This window comes from Wyeomyia smithii, chromosome 2 (genome assembly GCF_029784165.1).
Source record: "Wyeomyia smithii strain HCP4-BCI-WySm-NY-G18 chromosome 2, ASM2978416v1, whole genome shotgun sequence".
In the NCBI taxonomy this organism is placed as follows: domain Eukaryota; kingdom Metazoa; phylum Arthropoda; class Insecta; order Diptera; family Culicidae; genus Wyeomyia; species Wyeomyia smithii.
In genome coordinates, this window is record NC_073695.1 from 22,201,404 (window position 1) to 22,227,971 (window position 26,568).

Below are 26,568 nucleotides of genomic sequence, written 5' to 3' on the forward strand. Positions count from 1 at the left end.
CGCAGTGCCTGGAAGTTGACTCGTATGCAGCTCTCGTTTGCTAATGTCGCATACCTCTAACAGCTATACTCTACTCGTTATTGTGTGACAAACTAGACTGAAGCTGAATTTTCTACACGCAATCTGTTGTATCGAGTTGAGCGTAGATTTTTGCATTGAAGGCGTGGCCACGCAGTTTCGAGAAAGAGGAACGAACCAAAACACTTTCGATACTACTGAGTGATTTATATAAGAACCAAAAGAAAGTTTGTGCTTTCCCGATGCGAAAATTACAATGGTTCTTAGATTAACTATTTTGCTTTATTGATATTGGACAGTTAATGGTGCTCATGTGGGCACAAAGGAACAATTGAATCGGAAAATCATTCAATTAGCAGTGAAAATTCTAAAATGCTTAAAAATGAGGATCATATATTGCTGCGATAAACTGTTTATAGGTAACACTAACGTTTATCTTCGGTGCCCTGGTCGTTATTGTAAAAATTATTATTGAGAAATACATGAACATTTCACACTAGTAGTAGTTCTGAAAATTCTCATAATTCTTATCTTCAAGCATTTATAGTTCTGATAATCTTCAGCTCAAAATGTGTACTACAGAACGCTGATGATCGCACCACCACCGGTAGCGTTGAATATTTTGCTTGGCCGCGCATAAAAAATTTGTTCTCCGCTGTGCCCTCAAAATATCCTGCAGCGTACGATGGTAACTGGTGCTGCTGTATGAAAAATAAAGGTAAGGTGTTCCACTGTGCCTGGAAGTTGACTCGTGTGCAGCTCTCGTTTCCTAATGTCGCGTACCTCTAACAGCTAAACTCCACTCGCTATTGTGTGACAAACTGGAATGAAGCTGAATTTTCTACACGCAATCCGTTGCATCGAGTTGAGCGTAGATTTTTGCCTTAAAGGCGTGGCCACGCAGTTTCGAGAAAGAGAAACGGAACAAAACATTTTGTTGAGTCAGAATATGTAGGTAGTGGAATTTATTCCGTCCATGTTATTGTTATCCGTGCTCGGGAAGCAAGGGAATGGCAAGGAAAATGTATGGGAAAGCTTGACCTTGTAACTTTTCACCTCTTTTCACCATTAAGCAGTAAAGCAACAAGGTTAAACATTATATCAAACTACTGACTCACATTTTATCTATTCACCGACACATAAATGATTGAGATGCATTAAGTCGTTCGCTTGCTATGATCGTTTGAAATCTGACGCAACATTTGCCAGTTTCATTTTCAATTTCACAAAATGTAATCTAGTATAGTAAACAAAGACGTAGTCCTACGTAAAAAAAAATAGTTCAGTCAAGAAACCCGTAAAAACTTTTTTTTTTTTTTGGAGTTCAGTACATAAACTATTCAAATTACCCTCAAGAATGACACAAAAAATTCAAGTATGTAGAAAAATACATTCACAAAATCTGTCATAAAATATTTAACAAAAAAATCCATGTTGTATCAAAAATATTCGAATTGTTCTAAAATTTGCTTGAAGCACCACATAATTACGTTGCGTTTCAAAAATTTCACAGGAAGAAGTATTCCGAAAAATACATGGAAATGTTAATTTGTTTGTTCCACCGAACATTTTAAAATTTTCAAAATTTCTTCTGAACATATTTCGAATATGCGTCGAATACGTCCGAAAATGACCTATAAGCAATCCAAATTTGTTCTCTCAAAGGGTGCAAGCATCTGTCAAACAATAAATTAAAACTATGGCATAAATACATACCCCGAAAGTGTGTCAAAAATGTTTCAAATAAATCCTAGTAATTTCTCATAACTGTTAAATTCTTAAAACGTGCCGTAATTAAAAAAAGGACCCTAGAATTGCTCAAATACGTGAAAAAAAGTGTCAAAAATATTCTAGAATTGTCTTGATAATGTACCTAAAATATCCGCAAAAAGATAACAATTTTTCACAATCGTCCGAGATACTCTTCATGATTGTTATAAAAAAATTCCAATTAGTTTTAGTGTTAGTCCAGAACTGAACTTAAAATGTCCCTAGAGTAATTCAAAAATATCTAAACGAAATTGTTAAATAAATTACAATCGTGCTTTTAACAAATTCACACAACATTCAATAACTGTTTCAAAAATATCCCAAGCTCGTCACAAGTACTCAAACCTTTTCATGAATAGCCTAGAAATGCCCGAAAGAGTTCTATATATGTCTTTAAAATAATTTAAGAATGTTTCAATAAAAGATCCAAATAACTAAGTACAAAAATATTCCGGAATGCGTTATTTAAAAAAAAAAACACAATAAAGTTTGTTCCTAAAATACCATGTTTTGTCGTAGAATCTAACGACAACACAGCGGCATACCAAAGGGAGAGTTAGGTTCCAAGTAATTTTTTCATCAATATTGAAGTTCCGCATCACTGTTTATTAGAGTGCGAATTGAATGTATGGGAAACAATACCAGATTTTGACAATCCACGCATCTTCAAGACATTTGACATCAATTCTTCTTCTTCCGGAAGTCTGATTGGGAAGGCCGAGTGAATCTTTTAGATCTTGACCAAGGACTTGTAATACATGATTCCCGGTACGTGCGCACTACTAAAACCCTGTAGACAAATAAGATTCTTTCCGATTTTCCTCCCCTACATTTCCAGCTTGTCAAGTGGTTACATACCTTTTTGCTTGAGAAAAAAGAGGAACGCATGGAATATCGCTGCCGTTCGGTCGTCGTTGGTTATTTCATTGAAAACATGGTGTCCAGTATCAGCACTTTATTCTGGTGAAGGAATGCCGGGCAATACTATACGGACTCTGCAATCTGTTGTCTGTCTGTCTGTGGAAATGGAATTTTGTGACTATACCACGATTGCACGATTGAGCTGAAATTTTGCATGGGGATTTTTTTCCAGGCATCCAATATTTTAGATCTACTGCTAAACGAAAATCGAAAAGTCGATTTCTATCGACATAAACAATAATTCCAATGTTGTTCTCGAATTGACCATTAACTAAACTACGCTACGGTTAATTTAAACACCACGTGCGTTGCACGGTAAGCGGTTTCGCTGATGATAGCAGGAAAACACTTCATCTTTTACGTTGTTTTCCACTATTCTCTCTATTCCATATTCTATCGTGCTCATATTTCCACTACAACGCAACCCGTATTGAGTGTAAGTGATGTGAGCGCGCCAAACTATTGTTTTTCCTAATTTGATACATGATGATCATTGATTTAGGTTACACTCTATCTCAACCTCTCTCTCTCTCTCTCTCTCTCTCTCTCTCTTCAATATTCCCAAAATTCTCAATATTTTGTCAAACAGTCGGAAAACAGCCATAAAAGGTCAAATACCCCGTAGTATAAATATTTCCGGAACCAGAATGTTTCTCAAATTTCATGATATCATGATTTTTTTAAATAGAATCTTACAACCATTTCAATAGTTTTATTGATATGCTTTTAAAATGGTCCTTCCGGAATAGATAGGGGCTTCTAGAAGCCAAAGAAACAATGAAAAATACAAGGCCAAATACCATGCAATATGTATTTTCGCAACTGGGATGATGTCCACAGACATAACTCATATGGGGTGGTATTTAATCTATTTTTACTGTTTACTGCAAACCGGAAATCACCATTTAATTTTAACTTTAATTCTAAACTAACGTCTGAAGTTGATTTTTGATCTTAGAGCATCAATTCGATTCCGAAAATACCAGTATTGGGTGGTATTCAACCATTTTCGGTTGTTTTTCGGAAACCGGAAGTCGCTTTTTTGGAATTTAATATGGCATCTGGAGTCATTTTCGGGTCTTTGTGTCACCCCGGTTCCGAAAATAAAAATAAATAAAAATAAATTTTATTAATTTGTTTCTATGACCTCTAGAAGCCCCAGTGGAATCTCTTCTGGAATGTCCATTTTTGGGTTATATCACCAAAACACCCAAACATATCCCCAGAAATTCGAATTTTCGGAAGTATGAAAATTAATTCGGGGCACCGTTCTAACGCAGCTGAAAAGAATCAGTGCAAAACCAGCGAAAAACAATTAACTTTTTTAAGCATAGTGTATTAAATACACTGTTCATACAGTGCGAACTTTTGCCCCTAAACTGCGTACTTTTGCCCCGCATGCTGGGTAAAATTTCGCTTCTTAGTATTTTTTCTAAAAAATTAAATTCTCATATATACATCAAAACAAACTACAAATATCTCAATAATAGCTCAAAAATGTTTTCGCAAATTATTATCAATGTTCTTTAATCATTTTCTAAAATATCCAAAAATAGTTCAAACACATTACGTAAAATTGCTACAATACATGTTGTAAAAAGGCAAAAAATTTGCCTTTGAATTTTAAATTATTTAAATTATTATTAAGCTGGAATGTCTCAAAATTGTGTTTAATAAATAAAAAATCACAGGAGGGTTGTGTGCAAAGCCACGACCGTAAGGTTGAAGTAGAATACTTTTACACAGCTGTACTTACGGCTGTACATTAACCTACGGCTGGACGAATCGGTTCGCGCCGCTTTTCGCGTTTAGCCTGGCAGAGGCCTAATGCGCACGGCCAATACAACACAGTTTTCACATTAAAAATTAGACACGGCTTTACTGGAGTAAGTGTTGGCAAATGCATCTACTGCTAATACCGCCGCTATCGTACGAAAGCGCGTCGTTTCATGTGGGGAATAATATCAACAACGAAAAATGACGCGCATCTAAGCACACCCGAACTGTTCCGCCGTGCTGCTTCCATTTACTTCCTTATAACATCGGCCTCATGGAAGTACCGGCTGCACCTACCGCTGAGGCTGTTACCATAATGCTACTGGTACCCAATGCTATTAACTCTTCAAATTAAGTGTTTTATCTGTCCTCGAAAGAACAATTCCATATCGGATATAATGCAATCGCATCTTACCGACAGTAATATTCTGATGAACAAAATGATCCAACTTTTCCATTAGAGGAAGTGCCGGCTGATGTACGGCAAAAATCTCGCTCGATCGCTCGCGTTGGCGTTCTGCCTGGCAGAGGCCTGAGACCTGGTGACCAACCACAGGGCAAGTGATTTGTTTAATTTGAAGGCACTGCTGAAAAGAGGCTTTGCTCAGAAGTTACTGCTGAGTGCTGATATCTGCTGCTACTGCTGTCAACGTTGTGGACGGTCCATCCAGCTCACCTTCCGACTGATGAATGTAGCTATTTTTCCCAGAAACACTCTTTTATAGCCGGAGGGTGCTATGAAATAGGCCACGCCTTTCTTTTCAGTTGTACCATTTTCTAATGTTCTTGAGACGAATTATTCCACAATTCTCATTTGATTTAGGTGTATCCAGCGAATAAACACCGATGGTGCTCTCACACACGCAACGATTAACACCCCTAACCGTATTGCGGCTTGTAACATCAAGTGATTTTGTTTGCTCGCTGTTGCGTGTTGCATCATGTTGCAACTTGGCAGCTGGGAGAAGACGAAATTCTGTTCATGCTGATTTATTGAATCGACTTCATATTAGCTCTGCATAGTCGAACTAACTGCTTTTGTGAATGCGTTCTAACAGGGCAGTTTGTTACTCAAAATCGGTTATCGGGCCTTTTGCGCTGCCCCAACAATGGGGGGTTAACTCAATAAAGTAAAAATTAAACAACTACAACAGAATTTGATTGCATCCCGCACAGAATGTCTGCTTGTGTTGATGCCAGAAAATTATTAACCTTCAATTATTTGTTTATTTGCCTTGAAAAAGGTATTTTGAGATTCAAAATCGGTTGCTGATCGCAACCTGTGAGCTGCCCTAACAGTGGGGAAATTAAGATACACGGAGAACATGCACTGTGGAAGCTATTTCACATTCAGTAAATTAGACGGGCGCGACAGATTTAAATTGCTAGGATCCAACACAGAACGCTTGCTTGTGTTGTCAAAAATTGTCAACTTTCAATGACTTGTTTACTTGAAAAAGGCATTTTGATGTTCAAAATTTGATTTCCTAATGGCAATCTTCATGATGCCCCAATACGGGGAAAATAATGGCAGTCTGGCGACACACGCTGAGGAGAACCGCGCTGCTCCTGAGACGTGGTGACCAACCACAGGGCTAGTGTTGCTGCTAAGGAAGGACGACTGCTGTTGTCGCTGTCTAGAACTATTATGCGCGGCTTCGGCTGAAAAAGGCTCTTATATAGGCCAAATAGCATGTTTTCAATTGCAAGATATATGATTCTGTCGACCGTGCTTGGGAAGCAATCATATAACGACCAATCAGAGGTCGAATTTTTCGTTTTGATAAGGCTCGACTATTTTCAATAGTACAATAGTGTGAATAATAAAATTACAATTATCTTCTTTTGGGCAGATTCTTAGAAGATTTTCCAATCTATTGCTGCAAGAACGAAGGAAATCCATCGAATACTAACCGATTTATTAGCATTTGAAATTGGACATATTTTTCAGTTTTTTCGGTTTTAGATTTTCATTTCACATCCCTATGTAGCCGAACTTCCTGAGAGAAGTATTCTACTTCAAAATACGTCCCGAAACAGACGCACATGATGATGGTTGTATGTAGCAACCGAAATACGTATCTCTACAGACTGTTAATGTTTTCAATATTTACTTCCTAGTTGAGTTTAATGGAAACACATATAATTCTTTTTTCTGATTTCATATTTCGAATGTTTTTATATGCCAAACATATAAACCTGAACATACGACACAAATCTGATCCACAATCATCTGAAATTTGTTCCATAAATGTCGCAGAAATTCTTCAAAAGTATTCCAAAGTGGTTTCAGTATGCTCAAAAATAACTCCTATTAAAGTCTCGAAATTGTCTCAAAAATTCCGGAATGCCTATTTTTCAAAATGGTCCAAAACATTGAATATCAATAAGAATGTTCCATATGCCAAAAATATTCTGATAATACAACAAAGGTATTCCAAAGAGCTCCTATAAATTTTACAAATAATTGAAAATGCCCTAGAAGTGTTCCAAGAAGGAGCCAAAAATGTTTAAAAAATATTCGAAAACTTGCCCGTAAATGTGTCGCAACATCCCAAATTTGTTCCGTAAATGTCGCAGATATTTTCTAGAAGCGTTACGTGCCGAACAATGAATCAAAACTGTCCCATATGTATCCCATAACTATCTCTAAATGCTGCAAATAAATCCTAATAATGCATAAGAGTTTTCTGAGATATCCCAAAAACGTTCTGTAATCATAAATAGTCCCGAGAACACCTAGCAACAAGATGTAATTTTTTCCAAAAAATTGCTGAAAATATAACAAAACTAAATTTTTCCAAAATATTACAAAATTTTACCATCAAGGTCTCAAATTATTTTGAGAAATGTCAAAAGTTTCAGAGAAAATGTTGTTATCAAAAGTATCCAAAAATGCTCAGACAAACTATAAAAAAGTAAAGTCTTGGTGCTACATTCCGATTCGGAACTTGACCTTCTGTTTATTGCTCCTAGGCATTACTGCCAACTGGTTAGTGTACAGGACAAAAAATTTTCCCAGAAAATTTCGAAATAATTAAAAAAATGGTAATTTTTTTTTTCAAAGTTGCTATAGTATATTACAATCGTTTTCTATATCCAAAAATGTATCGAATAGCCTTAAATACCTCACAAAAATGTGCAATCGTCCCAAATATGTTCCAGAATCGTCTCAGAAGCATTTTCCGAAATGCTAAGATTTGTAAAAGTGTTTCGAAAAAGATTTGAAATGAAATAAAAATGCCTATCAAATTCACACACAAAGGTAGATATTATGATTATATTATGAATCATTTTAAACTAAACATTCAAAATATTGACAATTATTGGTGCTCACATGTTGGAAAAAATGAAATGCTCAGCTCGTACTGGAAGAGTACAAGAATCGGTGCACTTAAAAATAAATATCGTTAAGCGGACATTTCCAAAATCCACTTGCGGACTTAAAAGAAGGAATACATAGTGTAAACGTAATACATAATGTAATAACAAAGTGTAAAGCAATACATAATGTAAATACAAATGTAAACGCAATGTACAGGTAACAAAACAACAATTAATCTGAGGGTAAATAGGTAAATAATATCTGAATTTCGTAACCGGTGTAAAACATTAAAATTTTGTACTAGCATTAGAAATCTATAGCGCATAACAATCTGAGCTACTTTCGATCCCCAAAACCGATACGATATCTGGCAGAATGCTCACGAGCTAGATTGTTTCAGGTCGTTGATGATAAACTAGATGTCAATAATGCAAGAACAAAAACGCCGGAAGAAAATGCCTGATTGTACGAGTCCCCGCATTTGGTTGGTCGACATTTACACAAGCAATGCGCTGTACAAAAAGTCTCACAACAGGAAGCAATTATTATATGATTGCCGAAAAATGCGGAATCCACAGGCACAAGCATAACAAAGGTATCATTGTTCGTAACAAAATAATCCCATCATCCCATCTCCAGGGTACAATTCAATCGAATGTGAAAAAGCAAGCTGAAAGCACACTGTGACCCCGAAACGGTACAATATCCTGCGCCCGTGGCGTTTGGCATGGAATTAAAACAACGTTGCCGGTTATTTCTCAACATCAGCTGTTTGCTTTTTATTACTGGTGGCTCGAAATTCGCTACATTACATTGGTGGGTGGTTTTTATTGTTTCTTTCGGGCGTGGATTTTCGTTATACCATTGTAACAATTCACAAATATTCACGGAAATCGTTCTGCACCAGGTTCACCTCGCTACGAAAAAAAAAACAAACATTTAATCGACGCTAGCCCTGAAGAAGGAAGTGTGTCCTTTCGTTAGGCAATAACAGCGAACCAGTCCTAGGAAGCGTGCCGTCTGTCAATGCGGAATGTTCCGCGATGCAATTTCATTTTCGTGTCCAGCACATGTTCTGCCGTTACTTTTGGAAATGTATTTCGCTGAACGTAGGTAGGATGTGAAAACCTGCTCATAACAATTTTCCCAGCCTCCACTTGGGGGACTGGAATCGCAATGCAAGCATCAGCAAGCGTACTACTTTCCCGGAACCAAGCAGGTTACATTTTGGTAACATGTTGCTCGAAATAACCTCATAGTGAAGAAGCAGAAAAAAAATATAATCAGTTGGTCCCTTCATTTGGCAGCTAATAGCCTTTCCAGACTCGCGACACACAAAAAAAACAGAATGGTCTGCAGTTCCCGTTTAACCACGGCCTTCATCATAGCAAAAAGCTCTCGTTCTGGGAAGTGGTTGTCATAGAATCGAATGGCCCGCTGAAGCCAGCAAGCAAGTCGGAATAAATGCGTGTACGAATCATGTGACTCAGCTGTGTGTGACTGCCACCAACTCGGCACCACTTTTGACCGCAGGTTCCGAAGGAAACGGAAATAATTGCTTTTACACTCGAGTTGCTTCGCGAAGCTACACGGTTGTTGGCTGTACGAGTGTAAGATTTTGTGTTCGCAACGAAATTGCTTCTTTTTGATGATGGCGCAGCAGGTTGTTTTTTTTTCGAAATCTGACAGTAGGTTTCAGACTTCAATTGTGAACTTTGTTGACACGTGTAATACGTTGCTCCGGTGGAGTATTGGATGTCGACCGAACAATCAATTTACCTTCGACTTTTCTCAAAGAAACTAAATTTTAACCTTTAGCACACTGAAAAATTGTATAAATTTCAAATGTTTTGACTATAAGCTGTATGACAAATTGCTATTGAAAAAAATGAATTTCTTCATATTCTGGTTATCCCTTATTAAACTTTGTATTCTGGTTATCCCTTTTTCTCACCTCTAATGTTACATATTTATCATCTTCAATCGGTGTTTTGCAGGCTTTCTGGCCTCAAATTTTGGTAGCCTTACTATTCGCTCACGACCCTTTGATGTTTACAAAGGTCTTTAAAATAACCCTACCAATAAAATGACTATATACAGTCTTTACTGTAATATGTTATTTCCTACCAGACCAATGCACAATAAAAAAGCTATTATAGAGCATTTTATGAAAAGTAAAGCTAAACTGAAAACTGCCCCAATATTATCGAAGCACACACATTTAACAGTCTCTTTATTGGTCGCAAACAGTTGAACTAGAAACGGAGATGAAGCTACAGATTTCCCCAAGGGTGATCGCTTAGCAGCCTGTAAGCGGCCTCGCAAAGAAGTGCAGTGGCAACGCTTGACCCTCCATCCGGCAATAACCGTATCGTAATCTCCGGTTGTGTTGGAATTGTATCCACCATCTTCCCCTCCTCCAAATGACTTTTAATCGATTTGATATAATGTGGGTATCCGTATTTCTTCATGTCACTAGCAAACGTATAACAGCGGTCAACAACCCGCTGCGCTGAGAAGGATTTATAAAAGCTGATGGATTTGTAATATTGTTTGAAAAATGACATTAATCACACACAATTAAAACCCTGTAAGTGAATGTAGAACTCGACATCATTTCGACATTCTTTCGCCTGAAAGAATGTGCAAACAATCCATTCCGGAAATAAATTTCATTTATTTCATTTAACTTTCAATAAATTAATTCGAATACAATTTGCCCTTATCTTAGTTAGATGTTTATCCGTTCAACACAAAAATTAATGAATCGTAAAATGGTTGTTATTTTTCATTTCAATTTCATCTCGTTTTCTAACGAGCCTGAGTGCGTTGATTGGTTTAAAATATAATGATGTACCTTTTCTTAATTGACAACGGCCAATTTGCAATGTTTACTCGAAGTCGTACCTTTCAGCCAACCTAATCACTTCTCTCAGACCTCTAAAGGTAGGAGAGTGATATTCTTTAATTAGAGCGAAACAAATAATTGCAATCGTTTTAGTGTGACCCTTTCAGTCCTGCAATTATAGGGCCAATATCCAACTATTATTGTTCTATTAAAATAGATTCTATAAATCTACTGACCCTGCCTTCCAACCCGGTCGGCACTAAAAGGGCTTCCCCATTGAGGATTCTTTTTCACCCTACTAGACAGCCAGTTAGTGGGACCAACAGCTGCCAATAGCCAATTGATAGTAAAACTTACCCCTTGGAAAAGTGCCGGCAGCTGCAACTCTTCAAGCTGCATCGGAAAGAAGCAACCAAGGAGCAGAACTAATTGAATGACATCTCTTCAAGAAGATACTTCACTCTCCTCCCGACACCATCGGAAATAGTTAATGTTCCATTGCGGGTCGTGTTTGTTCAGAACGACAGGAAAAGAGCAGTGAATGCATTTGTGCTTTTCCTGCCCGGGAAATGGCGTTTGATTCAATTTAAATATAAACTTTTTTAATATAGTACGAAAAACATTTCGTTTAAAGCTCTATAGATCATCAAATCAAAAGGAGAAAGTTGCTATCTGGTTGCGAGAGGTCACTGCTAGGTGGATTTCGATCGGTTTCATAATAATCGATTTGAAAGAAAAAAAAATAACTGCATAGCTTCGGAACAAGCCAAATTAAAAATCATGCTCTATATGAAGGAGAAAATAAAAACTCCTGCTGCGGCAAAAGAGTTGCCGAACAGCTTGACTTTTCCTAGAAAGGTAGGAAGGTGAAAATTCGAAGATCTCCCGATAAGATGCATCTGGCACCAGTATGCGACACTTGCTATCGTCAGAGGTGTACAGAGTTCACATTTAAGAAATCGAAAAACGGTAGCAGCAATATCTAAAAATTAAAATTGCATTGAATTGGATCCAAATTATAGAGAGGTCTTAAGTTCAACTTATTTTTTATATTTTTATTCTACTCAAGGCAACACATTTATGGTACCAACGAATAGAAACCAATAAACCAAATCGATGTTATACATTTCTATTTTCATCTTATCAATTCGACCTCTTATTTAGCTTAAACTCTCTTTCATTCTTGGTTTAAAATTATATTTTATTATACGTATTTTTGCAACTCAAAGCGGTTGCAGTTTTACGCGATTTCATACAAATTCAGAGTAAACACCCCATGTAAAAACCTGACTATACTTTTATCTCTCTTGTCTACACTCTACTTTACTTTACTTTACTTCACTTTACTTTACTTTACTTTACTTTACTTCACTTTACTTTACATTACTTTACTTTACTTGACTTTACTTTACTTTACTTCACTTTACTTTACTTTACTTTACTTTACTTTACTTTACTTTACTTTACTTTACTTTACTTTACTTTACTTTACTTTACTTTACTTTACTTTACTTTACTTTACTTCACTTTACTTTACATTACTTTACTTTACTTTACTTTACTTTACTTTACTTTACTTTACTTTACTTTACTTTACTTTACTTTACTTTACTTTACTTCACTTTACTTTACTTTACTTTACTTTACTTTACTTTACTTTACTTTACTTTACTTTACTTTACTTTACTTTACTTTACTTTACTTTACTTTACTTTACTTTACTTTACTTTACTTTACTTTACTTCACTTTACTTTACTTTACTTTACTTTACTTTACTTTACTTTACTTTACTTTACTTTACTTTACTTTACTTTACTTTACTTTACTTTACTTTACTTTACTTTACTTTACTTTACTTTACTTTACTTTACTTTACTTTACTTTACTTTACTTTACTTTACTTTACTTTACTTTACTTTACTTTACTTTACTTTACTTTACTTTACTTTACTTTACTTTACTTTACTTTACTTTACTTTACTTTACTTTACTTTACTTTACTTTACTTTACTTTACTTTACTTTACTTTACTTTACTTTACTTTACTTTACTTTACTTTACTTTACTTTACTTTACTTTACTTTACTTTACTTTACTTTACTTTACTTTACTTTACTTTACTTTACTTTACTTTACTTTACTTTACTTTACTTTACTTTACTTTACTTTACTTTACTTTACTTTACTTTACTTTACTTTACTTTACTTTACTTTACTTTACTTTACTTTACTTTACTTTACTTTACTTTACTTTACTTTACTTTACTTTACTTTACTTTACTTTACTTTACTTTACTTTACTTTACTTTACTTTACTTTACTTTACTTTACTTTACTTTACTTTACTTTACTTTACTTTACTTTACTTTACTTTACTTTACTTTACTTTACTTTACTTTACTTTACTTTACTTTACTTTACTTTACTTTACTTTACTTTACTTTACTTTACTTTACTTTACTTTACTTTACTTTACTTTACTTTACTTTACTTTACTTTACTTTACTTTACTTTACTTTACTTTACTTTACTTTACTTTACTTTACTTTACTTTACTTTACTTTACTTTACTTTACTTTACTTTACTTTACTTTACTTTACTTTACTTTACTTTACTTTACTTTACTTTACTTTACTTTACTTTACTTTACTTTACTTTACTTTACTTTACTTTACTTTACTTTACTTTACTTTACTTTACTTTACTTTACTTTACTTTACTTTACTTTACTTTACTTTACTTTACTTTACTTTACTTTACTTTACTTTACTTTACTTTACTTTGCTTTACTTTGCTTTACTTTACTTTACTTTACTTTACTTTACTTTGCTTTACTTTACTTTACTTTACTTTACTTTACTTTACTTTACTTTACTTTACTTTACTTTACTTTACTTTACTTTACTTTACTTTACTTTACTTCACTTCTGATTTTTTGGTTTTATCTCTTTATTTATCAATTTTTATTTTACTTTAATTTTTAATAATTTTCAACATTATTTCATATATGTCACTATGATTTTACTATTCCTTCTTGTTTTTACTTCATTGTTATTATTTTCACTCTTAAAAGTTCATATTTGCATTATTATTTTTTTATTGATTACTTTGAATATGTCTCGAACTCGCAATTTTCCTGTCTCCAGCTTGATGTTTCGTCCGAATATACTACTGTGAAAAAAAATAATCTTCAATAACGTAATCACCCTCCCTTGCACCTGTACTATAACGCACTTAACGCACTTCAATTACAAACACACTGCCCTGCAAGCGTTATTTTGGTAGCTGAGAGACAACAGCAGAAAGCAGCAGCAGAAATCTCTCTACAAAAATAATAAACTGGTATGAGCTTTCAACTGGTATGAGCACACGAAAGGATATTACGCTCAATAACAACAGAGCTCATTGCAGTGCATTAATAATGTGTCTCTATGCATTCATCAAATGAGTGGAGCATCTAGGTAGGAAAGTAGATTGCGTTGTTTGCTTCGCATTTCGAAACTGAAAAAAGTCCAGCCACCCGTCACCCATGATTGTTCTTCGCATGCTATCGAATTCATCTTATCAGGGCACACCACGGTGTACTTTTGCGTATTCTCACTACAGTTTTTCACCACTCTTGTTTCGCTCAGCTGTGGTGTAAGCAGTGTGTGAATTTTTCTGCAAACGGCAGAAACACAGCACAAAGCAGAAGGAAGAAGTGCGGTGCAAAAAATTGCTACTCGCAGTGCTCATGCTGAGCAAGAAGTGAGCGGTAAATATTCACTCTACTCTTTCCACATGTTACAAACATGTAACAAACATGTAACAAACGTAGTCACATTCTCCAGTTCTCGTTCGTTTTCGTATCTCAAAACTTACATACACTGCTTGCGAGAACTTGAAATGTAGTTATAGAACAAAAAAGAAATTAGTTCGTAAAGTACTGTAAACATATTTCTTCTCATTCTCACTCTTTTTTGTATGTCTGATTCGTATGTAAAAAAACTAATTTTTCTTGGCAAGTAACTTTTATTTCTAATATAACGTCAACTGGTCTTTAGATTGATTGACATACAATATACATTTAAGGCTCAAACATTTCGGAACGGTTCTATAAAATTCGTTTATTTGTCAACTTTACCAGAACTTTTCTTTTCGCGTGCTCTTATACAAATTTGGAATGTATCCCCCGCTTAAAAAAGATCTCAGTGTATATAGATTCACAGGCCTTTGGCAATATTATGCCAAGCGCTGTCATGTAGTAGAATCACTTTTTCGTGCCTCTGCTCGTATTGTGACCATTTTTCGCACAGTGTTCGGCCTAAACGCGTCAGTTGAAGTCGAAATCCTTCCCTAATCGTTCGGTTTCAACAGCTTATAATAGCCTTCAGTGATATCTTGGCTAAAATTAAGAAAAACAAAAAAAAAAACAAAAAAAAATAAAAGAAAACCATAACCAGCAACTAGACCCCGCACAATACTTCCAGGACCCGAGGATATAAGCCACTGCCCCAGCTCATGACATCGGCCATTCGAAGAGCATCAGACGACCATTCAACAACAAAACACTGATTGAAAAATACATGCTAGTTTTAAGTTAGACTTAATTTCAGCTCGCAGTCGGCAGCGAGGATAAAAAATTTGCTTTTAGTTTTTAAGTCACCAGATATGATTGGCGCCGTTAAACATTAAATTGTATTTGTGCCGAGTCAAATAAATGATATATGAGGAAAAAAAAACAGCTTATAATAAATACCCAAGTCAGAAGTCCCATCGAAAATACTTTTTCTTTAGGTTACTATAATGATTTTTCTTAACTCGTCACCATGAAGAAAACCCTTCCTTTTTGCCTCTGATACATTGGCAATTATCTGATAATTGTTTACAGGTGACGCTCAACGTCCCTTGGCTTCGAATCAGAAGGAACCCAAGTTCCTTGTTAATGAATCATTCGCAACGCCTGTAATCGCTTGATAATGGCTTGTTGAGTAACTCCTAATCTGGAATAAGCAAGCTGTTCCTGCGTTTGGCATGGCTTATGAAGCAATTCTTTCGGTTCAGCCTCGTCGAAGATTTTTGGCTCTACTTCACGCGGACAGCCAACATCTGAATTACTTTTTTTAAACGAACAAACCCAATCACGGCGCGTTGTTTCACTTAGATTTTCCGTAAAAAGTAGTATATCCGTAAAAATACCACTTCCCGCAAACGACAATTATTTGGCACGAAATTAGACATTCTCACACAGCTAAAATTTTGCGACGATTTGTTTACCATATCACGTTTTAGATATATCATACTCAACTAGTGCTTACTGCTTACGCCATCTATTGACAAATACCAAGAGCCTCATTACGCACTCAATACTTCAGATAAATTCAATTCTTGAAATGATTTTGTGTAACTTTTTTTTTTCTTATATATCTTCTCTTCTATATAATAAAAATGCATCGTTGTCCGTATATCAGGACTAAATTCAGCGGATCGGCATGAAAATTTGTATGACCGGGAATGGTTGATATGCTGGTTTAAGACCCCTCCTCTCTCTGAAACGGATGGGTCCCATACAAATGAAACACAAATTTCTACATTGCACAAGAACATATCAAGGAAATCGAGGTTTTGAGAAGCTAGCAATATTTCTACGGTTTTGTGACACCCCTTTCTCCTCCGGAAGGGAGGGATCCCATGAAACACAAATTACTGCATAACTCCAAAATTTTATTCAAGCAAACTAAATTTGACATGAAAAGGTTTTCAGGCGCAAGACATATCTTCGTGGTAGTTCGATACCCGTTTTTTCTCTGAGAGGAAGGGCTCCCATACGAATGAAGCACAAATTTTTACATAACTTTAAAACTTATCTAGTAAATGGAACAAAATTGTTCACTTTCAAACGTTTTAAACTCAGTCAGTTTCCAACCGATTTCCGTCATTTTGCAGCAATCGAAATAAAGGTGTGACTTATTTATTATGGCAGTGCGGATACCGTACGCGATTTTACCACGGCGCAATTTTTCGAACGTTGGAGAATGATATAACTGGAAATAAAGAAGTCACGCCTTTATTTCCAGTTATATCATTCTCCAACGTTCGGAAAATTTATTATGTCAGAGCGGACATCACACGCGATCTGACCATGAAGCATTTACGCTATAATTGAATAAAAATTACAATTACACAATTCAATTACAGTAATCGAGTTTTTTCAAGGCTACTACATGTATTTGAAAGAGTATAATGAATGGTTATTACTAAACTGCACCTGTGGTTTGGTGCTGCTGTGAATGTACAGCAGTGTGATGTTTATTACGATTCGTTAATACTGTGCATAACCGGCGTTGTATACGAAACAAATCTTATTTCAAACAATAAAGTTCGGCACATTCTGCTCACATTCTGTTCGTTTTAGAAAATTCACAACACTTCAAAGAATGTAACGTCTTGATAAAGACGGCTATAGTTTGACATCACAGCAAAATTTCGACCTTTATTCTTAAATCTACCATCCGCAATATCAAACACGCATCAATCTGCTTCCATTCGACACGGGGACGGGAACATTGTCTCCTTTCAAGATGCAACACGACACGATACATGTTATTTTGTTGTCTTTATGAGAGCTCTATCGGTCTGGCTTGACATAATGTCCACAAGAAATCATTTTTTGTACATCCGTATTACGAAACTAGGACAAACTGTGGGAACTTGAAATTAAGGCGAGGCTTTTCAGAAGATAGCTCAAAACCAAAATAAAATGAGATTCATCATTTAAGAGCGAATATCGCACGCGATCATGAAGCATTTATGAATAATTCAATTCAATTTCTTTTCTTTTTTCATTTTTCTCTCAACAAAGTCAACTTAAGCACATCGATTAGTGCACTTTTGACGTAGAATTACGTCTTACGGCTGTATATAGGGATACAAATTGTAAAACTGAAAATTGCCCTTTTTCAAATGTTTTAAACTCAGTCAGTTTCCAACGGATTTCGTTCATTTTTGAAGCGAAAATAATATACGAAAAAAATATACGAAAAAATATACCGCTTCACACCATTAAATTGATTAACCCCAACCGAGTGTATTTCCAAATTTATTGTAAAAAATTATTGACATAAGACAGGTTGTCGTAATTCTACGCTAACCTTGTGGTCGTGTCTTTAGAGCAACCTCAACTATTTATCTATGTTTTAGTTTTTAACAGCTAAAATTTTGGATTCTTTTTTTTTCTGCTGTCAAAAAAAAGTAGACGTGGAAAGTAGACTTGAGGGAAAACCAATTTATTTCTCATGAAGATACATTCACTATCAACGAAAAAAAATTTCAACATTTGAGAAAAATCCGTAACAGGTTTTCCGACAAAGCTCTTGATTGACAGCCAAACAACTGGACTTGAATCTTGATTCAGGCAACAAGAATGAAGCCCTTTTTTGTCCATTGCATTGGCCGAGCTTCCACTATCTTACTGGCGAACTGTTGTTAAGGTTTGCAGAAAATTATTCACAGGTGAAAAAGGCACATTTTTGCTTTTGAAATGGTTTATCGTGAACTTTATGTCATTTTGTTTGCGCAATTTAGTTAAAACATGGCTCCTTGATTTGACGTTATTTTGAACAGAACTGAGCATATTATGCATATAAACAAAACAAAAAATACTAAAAGAAGAGGAAAGAGAGCTTACATTTGCATACTCTCATTTACATCTAAGCGTGTTTGTTTCTGAAAGATTATCCAAAATTTTAGTTGTTACTTGCTAACAAATTTCTGCTATTAAAAATTTGTTAATCTGAATATATTCCATAGTTTACTGATAAAGTTGAAAAGGTTATAAACTCTGAACAGTACTCAACCATTTTGCTGGTTATGCTGAAAGTATGTATTTTTATAGAAGCTACAGTTGCCATTGCTCCTTGCAATTCACACTCATTTTACCTCTACTCTACAAACTCTACAAATACCAAACACATTTCAACAATTCGATAATGTTATTCTCTTTTTACCACACAGAGTCCTCAACCGCCACAATACGTGTACTGGCAGCGAAACGACCGGATGATCAACTACGACGACTCGCGGCGGGACATTTCGATCGAAACGGTGCCCGGACCACGAACTCAAAGCCGGCTCATTATCCGGGAGCCCCAGATCAACGATTCCGGCAATTACACATGCTCGGCCAGCAACACCGAGCCCGCGAGCATATATGTGTTCGTGTCGAAAGGTAGGTCAAGTTTAAAGGATGCTGTTATACAAAACACTGAAACACATCAAAGAAAACTCATGCTTTTCCTGTAGCAGTACGATGTAATTTCAAAACTAGGTTATTTGGCCTACAAAGTAAATGGAACAGATTACGGTTTGATGTTGATATAAATTAAACTCTGGAAAATATCTCTCTTAATCAAATTTTCCCAATCATCCGGTGCCCTCTGACCGACCCCCCGCCTGTGCTGTCCATCGGAATCCCGTTACACCGAAGCAGTTCAAAAGTGGCAACCCGAGATTGGGCAAGGTTTTCTCACTCCCTTACTGGTGAAAAGAACTCCGACCGCTCCGTGCGCTCGCCTGCATTATGCCAGTCGGAACCACAAACTATGAACCAATACGAAGAACTCAACAAGTTTTTAATTAAAACGAACATCTTCTGCCGTCGTCGGTCGTCTCGAGCTGGTTTGCTAGCGGTTGCTGATTTCGGAAGGGGTTGGGAATCTGGCAGGACGAAGACACGATCTAATCAGTTTTTGAGGTTTTCATTAGACGTCGTTTTTCCGGCAGAACCTAACTAACTAACAAACTATCAGTAACGGAACTACGAGCGAGAAGAACGATCGAATCGTCTTTCTTTGTGCACCTGCTTGGTACGTTAGTTCGCATGAATTTCAATTGAAAAGGACGGTGGCAAATCGTTAGAGTCGGTTCGGTATAGTCAACCTGACAGAATTTCCCACTGATTGGTTTTATTAAATCAAGAATCTTTTGGCAACAGGTCGCATTCCTAGTTAATCTTCCATCTAATCTTGTTGCTTGCCAAAAATGAAGAGGATGACATTTTAGCTTTTGCTGATACAAGATGGGTTCACTGTAAACTATTCGCCGCTAATGTCGACTGATCAGCTGGATGTGATGCAAAGTTGATGGAACAAGCGGCAAATGAATTTGATTAGTGCCTATGTTCGGAAACCAATGTTTAGCTAATTTTACAAGCTTACACCAGGTTGGGGCTTCACCGATGTGCTCAGCAACGAGACGATGCTGATGAGTTAGCTGGCATTTTGCTGCCTTCGTGGTGCTGGTGCCGTTCCGTGGCAGGAAGGTCGCAGTTTCCTGAAATAGCTCTAATGAAATCAACATTTCACTACACAAATGCTTGACAGTAAACGCCGGTTTCGAAAAGACTGGATATGACAGCGAGCGAGAATGAGGATGATGATGACGATGATAATAATGATGCATCTTTCGGATAATGTAGCAAACAATCGGGCCTTGTTTACGTGATTAAAGGGGAATCGTGTTTGGGTTCAATTAGTTCAGCTGGTTGGATAGCGGTCATGTTTGCGATCCATTTCGTAGCACGGAACAAACGCACAGCTGGTTGAAGGTTGTAATTGAAATGATAAATTTGTTGCTCGAAATAATGTCAACAGTTTGTTTTAATGGTTGCCGAAAATAGTTGCGGGCGGCGATACCGACAAGGGACCGATTATTTCGTTCATCCCACTAACCATGCCAATTACGCTAGTAAAATGTTATGCAATTCATTATCATTTTCAAAACAATAACGAGATATGAATTTATTGCTTTGATCGCAAACCACAATTCGCAATGCACTGATGCTCTAATTTAATGTTCGACTATTTCAATGAATGGATCGTTATCGCATTAGCGTTCGGAATGAATGTGGTTACGGTTGTTTTTTCGAATAATTAGTCTAGTTGGTATGTTTTATGAGCTAAATAATCAGGCCAGTTTTGTTTAGTTTGATGGAAGCTTAATGCTGGCTCTAAATAGGAGGCGCAATAAGTCACGTAATTCTAGGATCTAACGATATGTTTCATAATCCTTATGCAGACAACGTACATAATCGCTTCAATTTGCCGTAATACAAAACGCACACTATATACCTATTGTTATATACCTCACAAATTCCAGATTTAGAATTTACAAATTTGGAAAATAGCATTGCATAGCATAGCATATGAAATTTAACAAATCGTAGATGGCTAATTCAATAACTACTTAAGGAAGTGCAGGGAACCAATAATACCTTCATAAATGTTACAGGATTAGGATGCTTGTAGGTAAAGTAATGTACAAAGGATCTTCATATCAACAAATTGAAGTAAAATAATTCAAAGAAAATAATTTATGAATATTAAGATATAAAGAAACTTAGATAACTTACCTCCATGTGTATTTTAAATGGTCTACTCTCACATATCATTTTATGCTCTCACACATTAACTGTGAATATATTATGAAACCTTTTATTCAAGGTCTTACGCAATTTTTGTAACTCAATAACACACAAATTCTAATCTGCCAATCTTTTTTCATGGACAGCTCTATTGCCTAACTCGTTTATCCGCCAGCACAAGCTGGTAGGCGTTTCAAGCACACTTAATTTTTCGGTATTTTTTCTCGTGATCAGCCTGGAAAAGGTCGAAGCAAGCCATGACCGAAATCGGACGCAAAAAATTTTCGCTCGCATGTTATATCGGAAGAAAAATTGTTTAATTTAGTTGTGCATTTTTGTTATAGATGTTATCGCGGAGTGAGTTTATTTTCTAAGTTTAAAATTGTTTTTTCTTGGAAAAGTTCGCGGATGGTTGTGCGAGGCCGTGATCAAGATTGGCCAGCTGGTTCCTGCTTTGAAATCATCACATTGTTTGGTGATTTTCGGTTATTTTACACCTAAAGAATTGTTAAACATATATACAGGTGTTCTATTGAAATGTGCTGAGTGCGAAAAGTGTGAAGTTCCACAAAAAAGTGAAAAAAAATGAATTTATTTGTGAAAATTGAATATTATTGCGTTGGTTTTTAAATTCACCAAAGTGTTTATTTTTTCTTGTTTTTTTTTCTATCGCTGTCTTGGCGACGGTTTGAAAGTGTGGAGTGTGTGGTGTTATTACATACAATAAGGGGAGTGTTTTTCGAGCAGCTGCTCCACATAGTTTTATAGTGATTGAATGCTCATTAGGGATTTATTCATTGGCATAGTGCAAATTATATTTGGCTTGTATCTAATTAAACTTGAAGTAAAAATTTGCCAATGAGATCAAAACCATGCATCGCCGTTTACAGTGTTTATGTGCTTCCTCTTTTCAACGAATAAAATGTTGTATGGATTAAACGAGTGTGTGAAGGCATACAAGCATGTTGCCACTCTACTTCCATTTAAAGAAAAGTCCAAAAACGATGAAAACAACTGGAAAATGAAGAGATGAAAGCTAAGTATACGTTTTGTCTTGTCTGTATTGTAAAGTGATATTTTGATGCTTGTTTCTAGTTTTACTTTATGTGAGAAAACAGATACAGAGAGATTTTGATTTCATCGTTGAAATTGTGTGCGCGGTATTTTTTTCCGCAGGGTTTCAGTAACAAGTTTTATTTTTGTCCACAAAGTGTTAGTGTGGTTTGTGGAGTTTGGAGTATGTGTTTCTCAGGAATCATATGCTTTGATTTTTTTAATTGTTTTAGCTTTTGACCAGTTGTTTTACATAATTTGTTATATTTATGACTAGTTCGGCACTTTGTCAATAAATTTGAAAATATATTCAGGCTTATATGTTTATTTGCTTTTATTAAATTGTTGAGGCTTTGGATGCATGGAACATTGCCAATTTTCATATTTATATATGGACTTCCGGCGTGTGGTGATTTCGCGAAGTGAACCCAGATATTTCATCATATCTTTCTCATCTTCATCAACGTTAAGTCGGAGACTGCTCGTGCGTTGCATCTAAATTATTACATCGGAAATCGAAGTCGTTTTCGTTCAGTCGATAAATATCATTTCAACCCCCGCGTCGGTACCTTCCATGAGGTCGTATTATCTACAGATGGATCAACAACGCGCAATAGTTTTAGGTATTAAGAGCATCACCTTACGAGGAGATATACGGTAATTTCAAGTTGTCTCGGTTTAGTCAAAAATCCTGTATCCTCGCGTACGTTTTATTGTTGCGGTGTTACATTGTCAAACTAAATAAGTACGAATCACATTATGAATATCGTGGCGGATGTAATAAACTTGTAGACGCGGCACTTGTTCTGAAGAACCCGACATTAGCGCATTAGCGTATCGTTTACCAAAACGAACCCTGCTGTATACCTTCCCCTTTATCCAACATCCCAGTGATTTCTCGTGGAAGTGCAGAGGTGTTCTCGGCTTCCAATAAAGCGAAAATCACGTCAACATATTCCTATACAAACTCCTTCTTTGACCTGCATTCGGATGCGGCCGGCGCTGGTATTGTCTAATATAAAGATTTAGGTCACCTGTTTTTACACATTGAGGATGCATGTTGGTCCCAGACATCATCTGTTGGTTCTTTGTGTAATTTCAGCTAATCTGGCAATAACGGAGTAGCAACCGCGGGCGGTCAATCATGCTCATGCTCATGCTCATTTTTTCTCGTGATCAGCCTGACCGACTGCAAAAATAGCAAGGCAAGAGGATGAGTGACATAAAATGTTACTCATCCTCACTCATCCTGCTCAGAATGATCCGATGAATCCTCTCTCTAGCATTACAGAACATGAATTCTGAATCAATGTTGTTATGAAAAAAATGATGTTGCTGTTAAAACTTTATGCATGGGCAGAATCAACTTGAATATTTGCAGAAGAAGAGGGCTACACGCTCCCCAGTGATATTTTGGTTTACGTGATTCCATGAACAAATACAAAAGTTAGATTAACTTAGTGAGCAAAATTTAAAATTAAATGTGACAGTTTTGACCATGTTAATTTTCCTATATTTTTCGATTTTTTTATCTCTTGTATTCTTCACTTTGCTAACCTTTCGTCAATTTTCAATTTATTCTTTTCTTCTCTGCTGTAGTTTGCCTTTACTTTTCTCAGCCAACTCATATCTGTTTTTTTACTTTGCAAGATACAATACCCATTTAGATTCTCGGATTTTGGTTTGCCTGTTACTATTTTTCTTTTATCCTTTCCAAATTTGACATTATTTTCAGTTTTTTTGGTTTCTATTATATTTTCTTAACTCTCCGTTAACTCTTTCTACTTCTACTATAATTTCTTTTTCTAATGTGTTTTTTCCTTCCATATTACACTGATCAACACAGGTGTGATCCTAATAATCAAAATGTTATGTGAATTTTGGTGCACCTAGTGTATGCATAAGTGTGTCAAACCCGCTCACACCGGAAGTCAACCATGCGCTTCCTTTTTGCCGAATCAATGGAGACGCCAAGTTAACCATCATATTCTAGAAAAAAAAATTCTTCTACAGAATTTATACTAAAATTTTTAATGACATCTTAATGACATAATTTTAAGCTTTTTTATTGGAAATATATAAATAATATATATAGGTTTCCCAGATGGTCTAGAGGTACGATGCTGGCCTAACAAGTCTCGACTCGGGAGAGACTGTTAGTGTCAGTAGGATTGTAGCGCTAGCCCTGCAATTGTCCTGTACACTTAACGGTTGGCTGCGAAGTCTGTGTATAGTAATCAGAAGTCAAGTTCCGAATCGGCTGTAGCACCAAGGCTTTGCTTTTAATTGGAAATATCTTGCTAAGCTTTTAAAAACGTTTGAAAATGAATATTTTCTCAATTTTTTTTTTAGTTGAAAATAAAACAAATTCAAACTAGGCCAAAATGCAAACGCCCTTTTTGAAAACTATATTTGAGTCGGAAAAAAACTTTTACATCTGTGAAAAATACCACGCTTATATAAAATAAGTATTTAATTTTTGAATCTTTTTCCTCACTATGTATATGTGTGTCTTCTCTATTTTCTCAAGTTACACTCTCACTAACCTAAAACCTAAGAATTTTCTATTATTTTGCTCTCTGAATTTTGACCTCAATACGTTGGGCAGCTATTCTCCTTAATTTTTACATTATTTTCTATTATCATTAACTCTGCTGCTGTTTTCTTCACATTCATCATTTCTTTAACTATTTTTCGTTTTCAGTGTATTTTTGCCTTTTATTTTCAAAATTTGTTTAAAGTTGTATAGGAGTTTTAATGTTTGCTATATTTTTCCTATTTGTATTTATTCCCTATATGTATATTTTTCCCCTATGTATTTATATTTACTACATTTATTTTACTATTTTTTCCAAGCAAGTCTTCGTGAGACGTATTCATTGGTAGCTCATTTATTGAAGGTATTAGCTTTATTTTATTTCTTTTCTACGATTTGTTCCTTAAACCTATCCCATTATGTTTTGTAATTACCTATTTTCTCCAAGTCTTCTTCACTTTTGTGTTTCTTGTATTTTGAATTTTTGTGTATCTGGTTGTGGGTTTCTTGGATTATATTTGTTTTGCTGTTTGCTTTCATACAAGTAATACTAAACAGACCGTCCTGACAATTTTGAAATCCTCAACGAGCATTTTCAATTGTTATTAAAATGTAGAGATTTTTTCTACGAGAGGACACATTACTTTTCCACAGGTAGTTAGATCATTTTGACTCAAAGCTTTTTTAAACGGTGTATATATTAAAGCAGGTAAAATTTTTGGGAAGTTGTATCTGAAAAACTTTCTTCTCTATTGAAGTGTTGTAAAAAGGGGCCATCCACATACCACGTGGCCAGCTTGGGGGGGGGGGGGGGGAGGTTGTGTGAAGTCCACGGTCCTTACAAAAAAAAAGAATTTATATGGGCATTTGGCCACGGGGGGGAGGGGCGGGGGTCAAAATCGTTAAAAATCTGTCCTCGTGGTATGTGGATGGCCCCAAAGATAGGTGGTAGAAAATTGATTTCATAACTTGAAAAAAATCGTTTACAGCTTTTCTTTCCAATAATAAAAGAAAACTCAATTGGCTAAATTTGCAGTAAACTATTACTTTAGTAAAGATTAAAGTTTTGTTTTTTAAAGAGTTCACTTATTAGAACTTTTTTGAATGTAACGCTTTAGTCAAAGGGGTTTGAATACCTGTGGAACAGTAATGTGTCGAAGTCGACAGTAGTCACAAGCAAAAACAAAGTGTCATTCAAAAAAAAAAATACTCATGGGAAAAGTTCACGTAAACAAACTATTTTTAAAAGATTATTCATATTGTTTTCGTATAGAAACCTTTAATTTTTCTCCTTTTTTGCACTTTATTTTTCTTTTGCGCTTTTTTTGTTACTTTATCTTCTTATATACTTGCTTTTAATTCTCCTCGGCTATCTACTCATTGTTGCTTCTTTTATTTTCTTTACATATTATTCACGTCTTTAATTTCTTCGATTTTGTTTGACTGCTATCACTGTTTTTTGCTCTTATCCCCTTTATATATATCATTATTTTCGGAGTTTATCTACTTTCCATTTTATTAACCGGGTCCACAGTCCAGCAGTCCTCATGACTGCAATGTCACCAACCATGTGATCACTTGCCCCTGAATCCATTATCAGGGGGATCACCTTTCTGGTCGACGCTGTAGGTTTTGCAACCCGTTACTGCCCAATGTCCAAGCCGCGCTCAGCCGTAAACTTCCCTCGTCGATATCCAGCTGGGATAATTCTCTTCAACGGACTCGACGAGCTGGTTGTTGCCACGTTGCGTTCTAATGGGACTTGTTCCCTCTCAGTCCCGCTCATCAGACCAACATTCGCCGAACCCCTGTTCAGCAGGCGATAGCATTTCGTCCACATTCGAAGCACGTTTGGGTCTCCTTATTCCTGGGTTGGTGGTTGGCAGTTCGATGGGCAGCCATCGCCACGTTGGACAGCTC

General features: G+C 35.8%; 1 protein-coding gene across 3 annotated transcripts in view; it reads left to right on the forward strand.

Moving 5' to 3' along the window:
* Positions 1-26,568, forward strand: part of LOC129721647 (zwei Ig domain protein zig-8) — a 544,433-nt gene that overhangs the window by 465,785 nt on the left and 52,080 nt on the right. For all 3 annotated transcript variants that reach the window (XM_055674441.1, XM_055674440.1, XM_055674442.1), the window contains one exon: positions 18,653-18,866. In XM_055674441.1, coding sequence (XP_055530416.1) covers positions 18,653-18,866 — 214 coding nt within the window. The remainder of the gene's footprint in view (positions 1-18,652; positions 18,867-26,568) is intronic.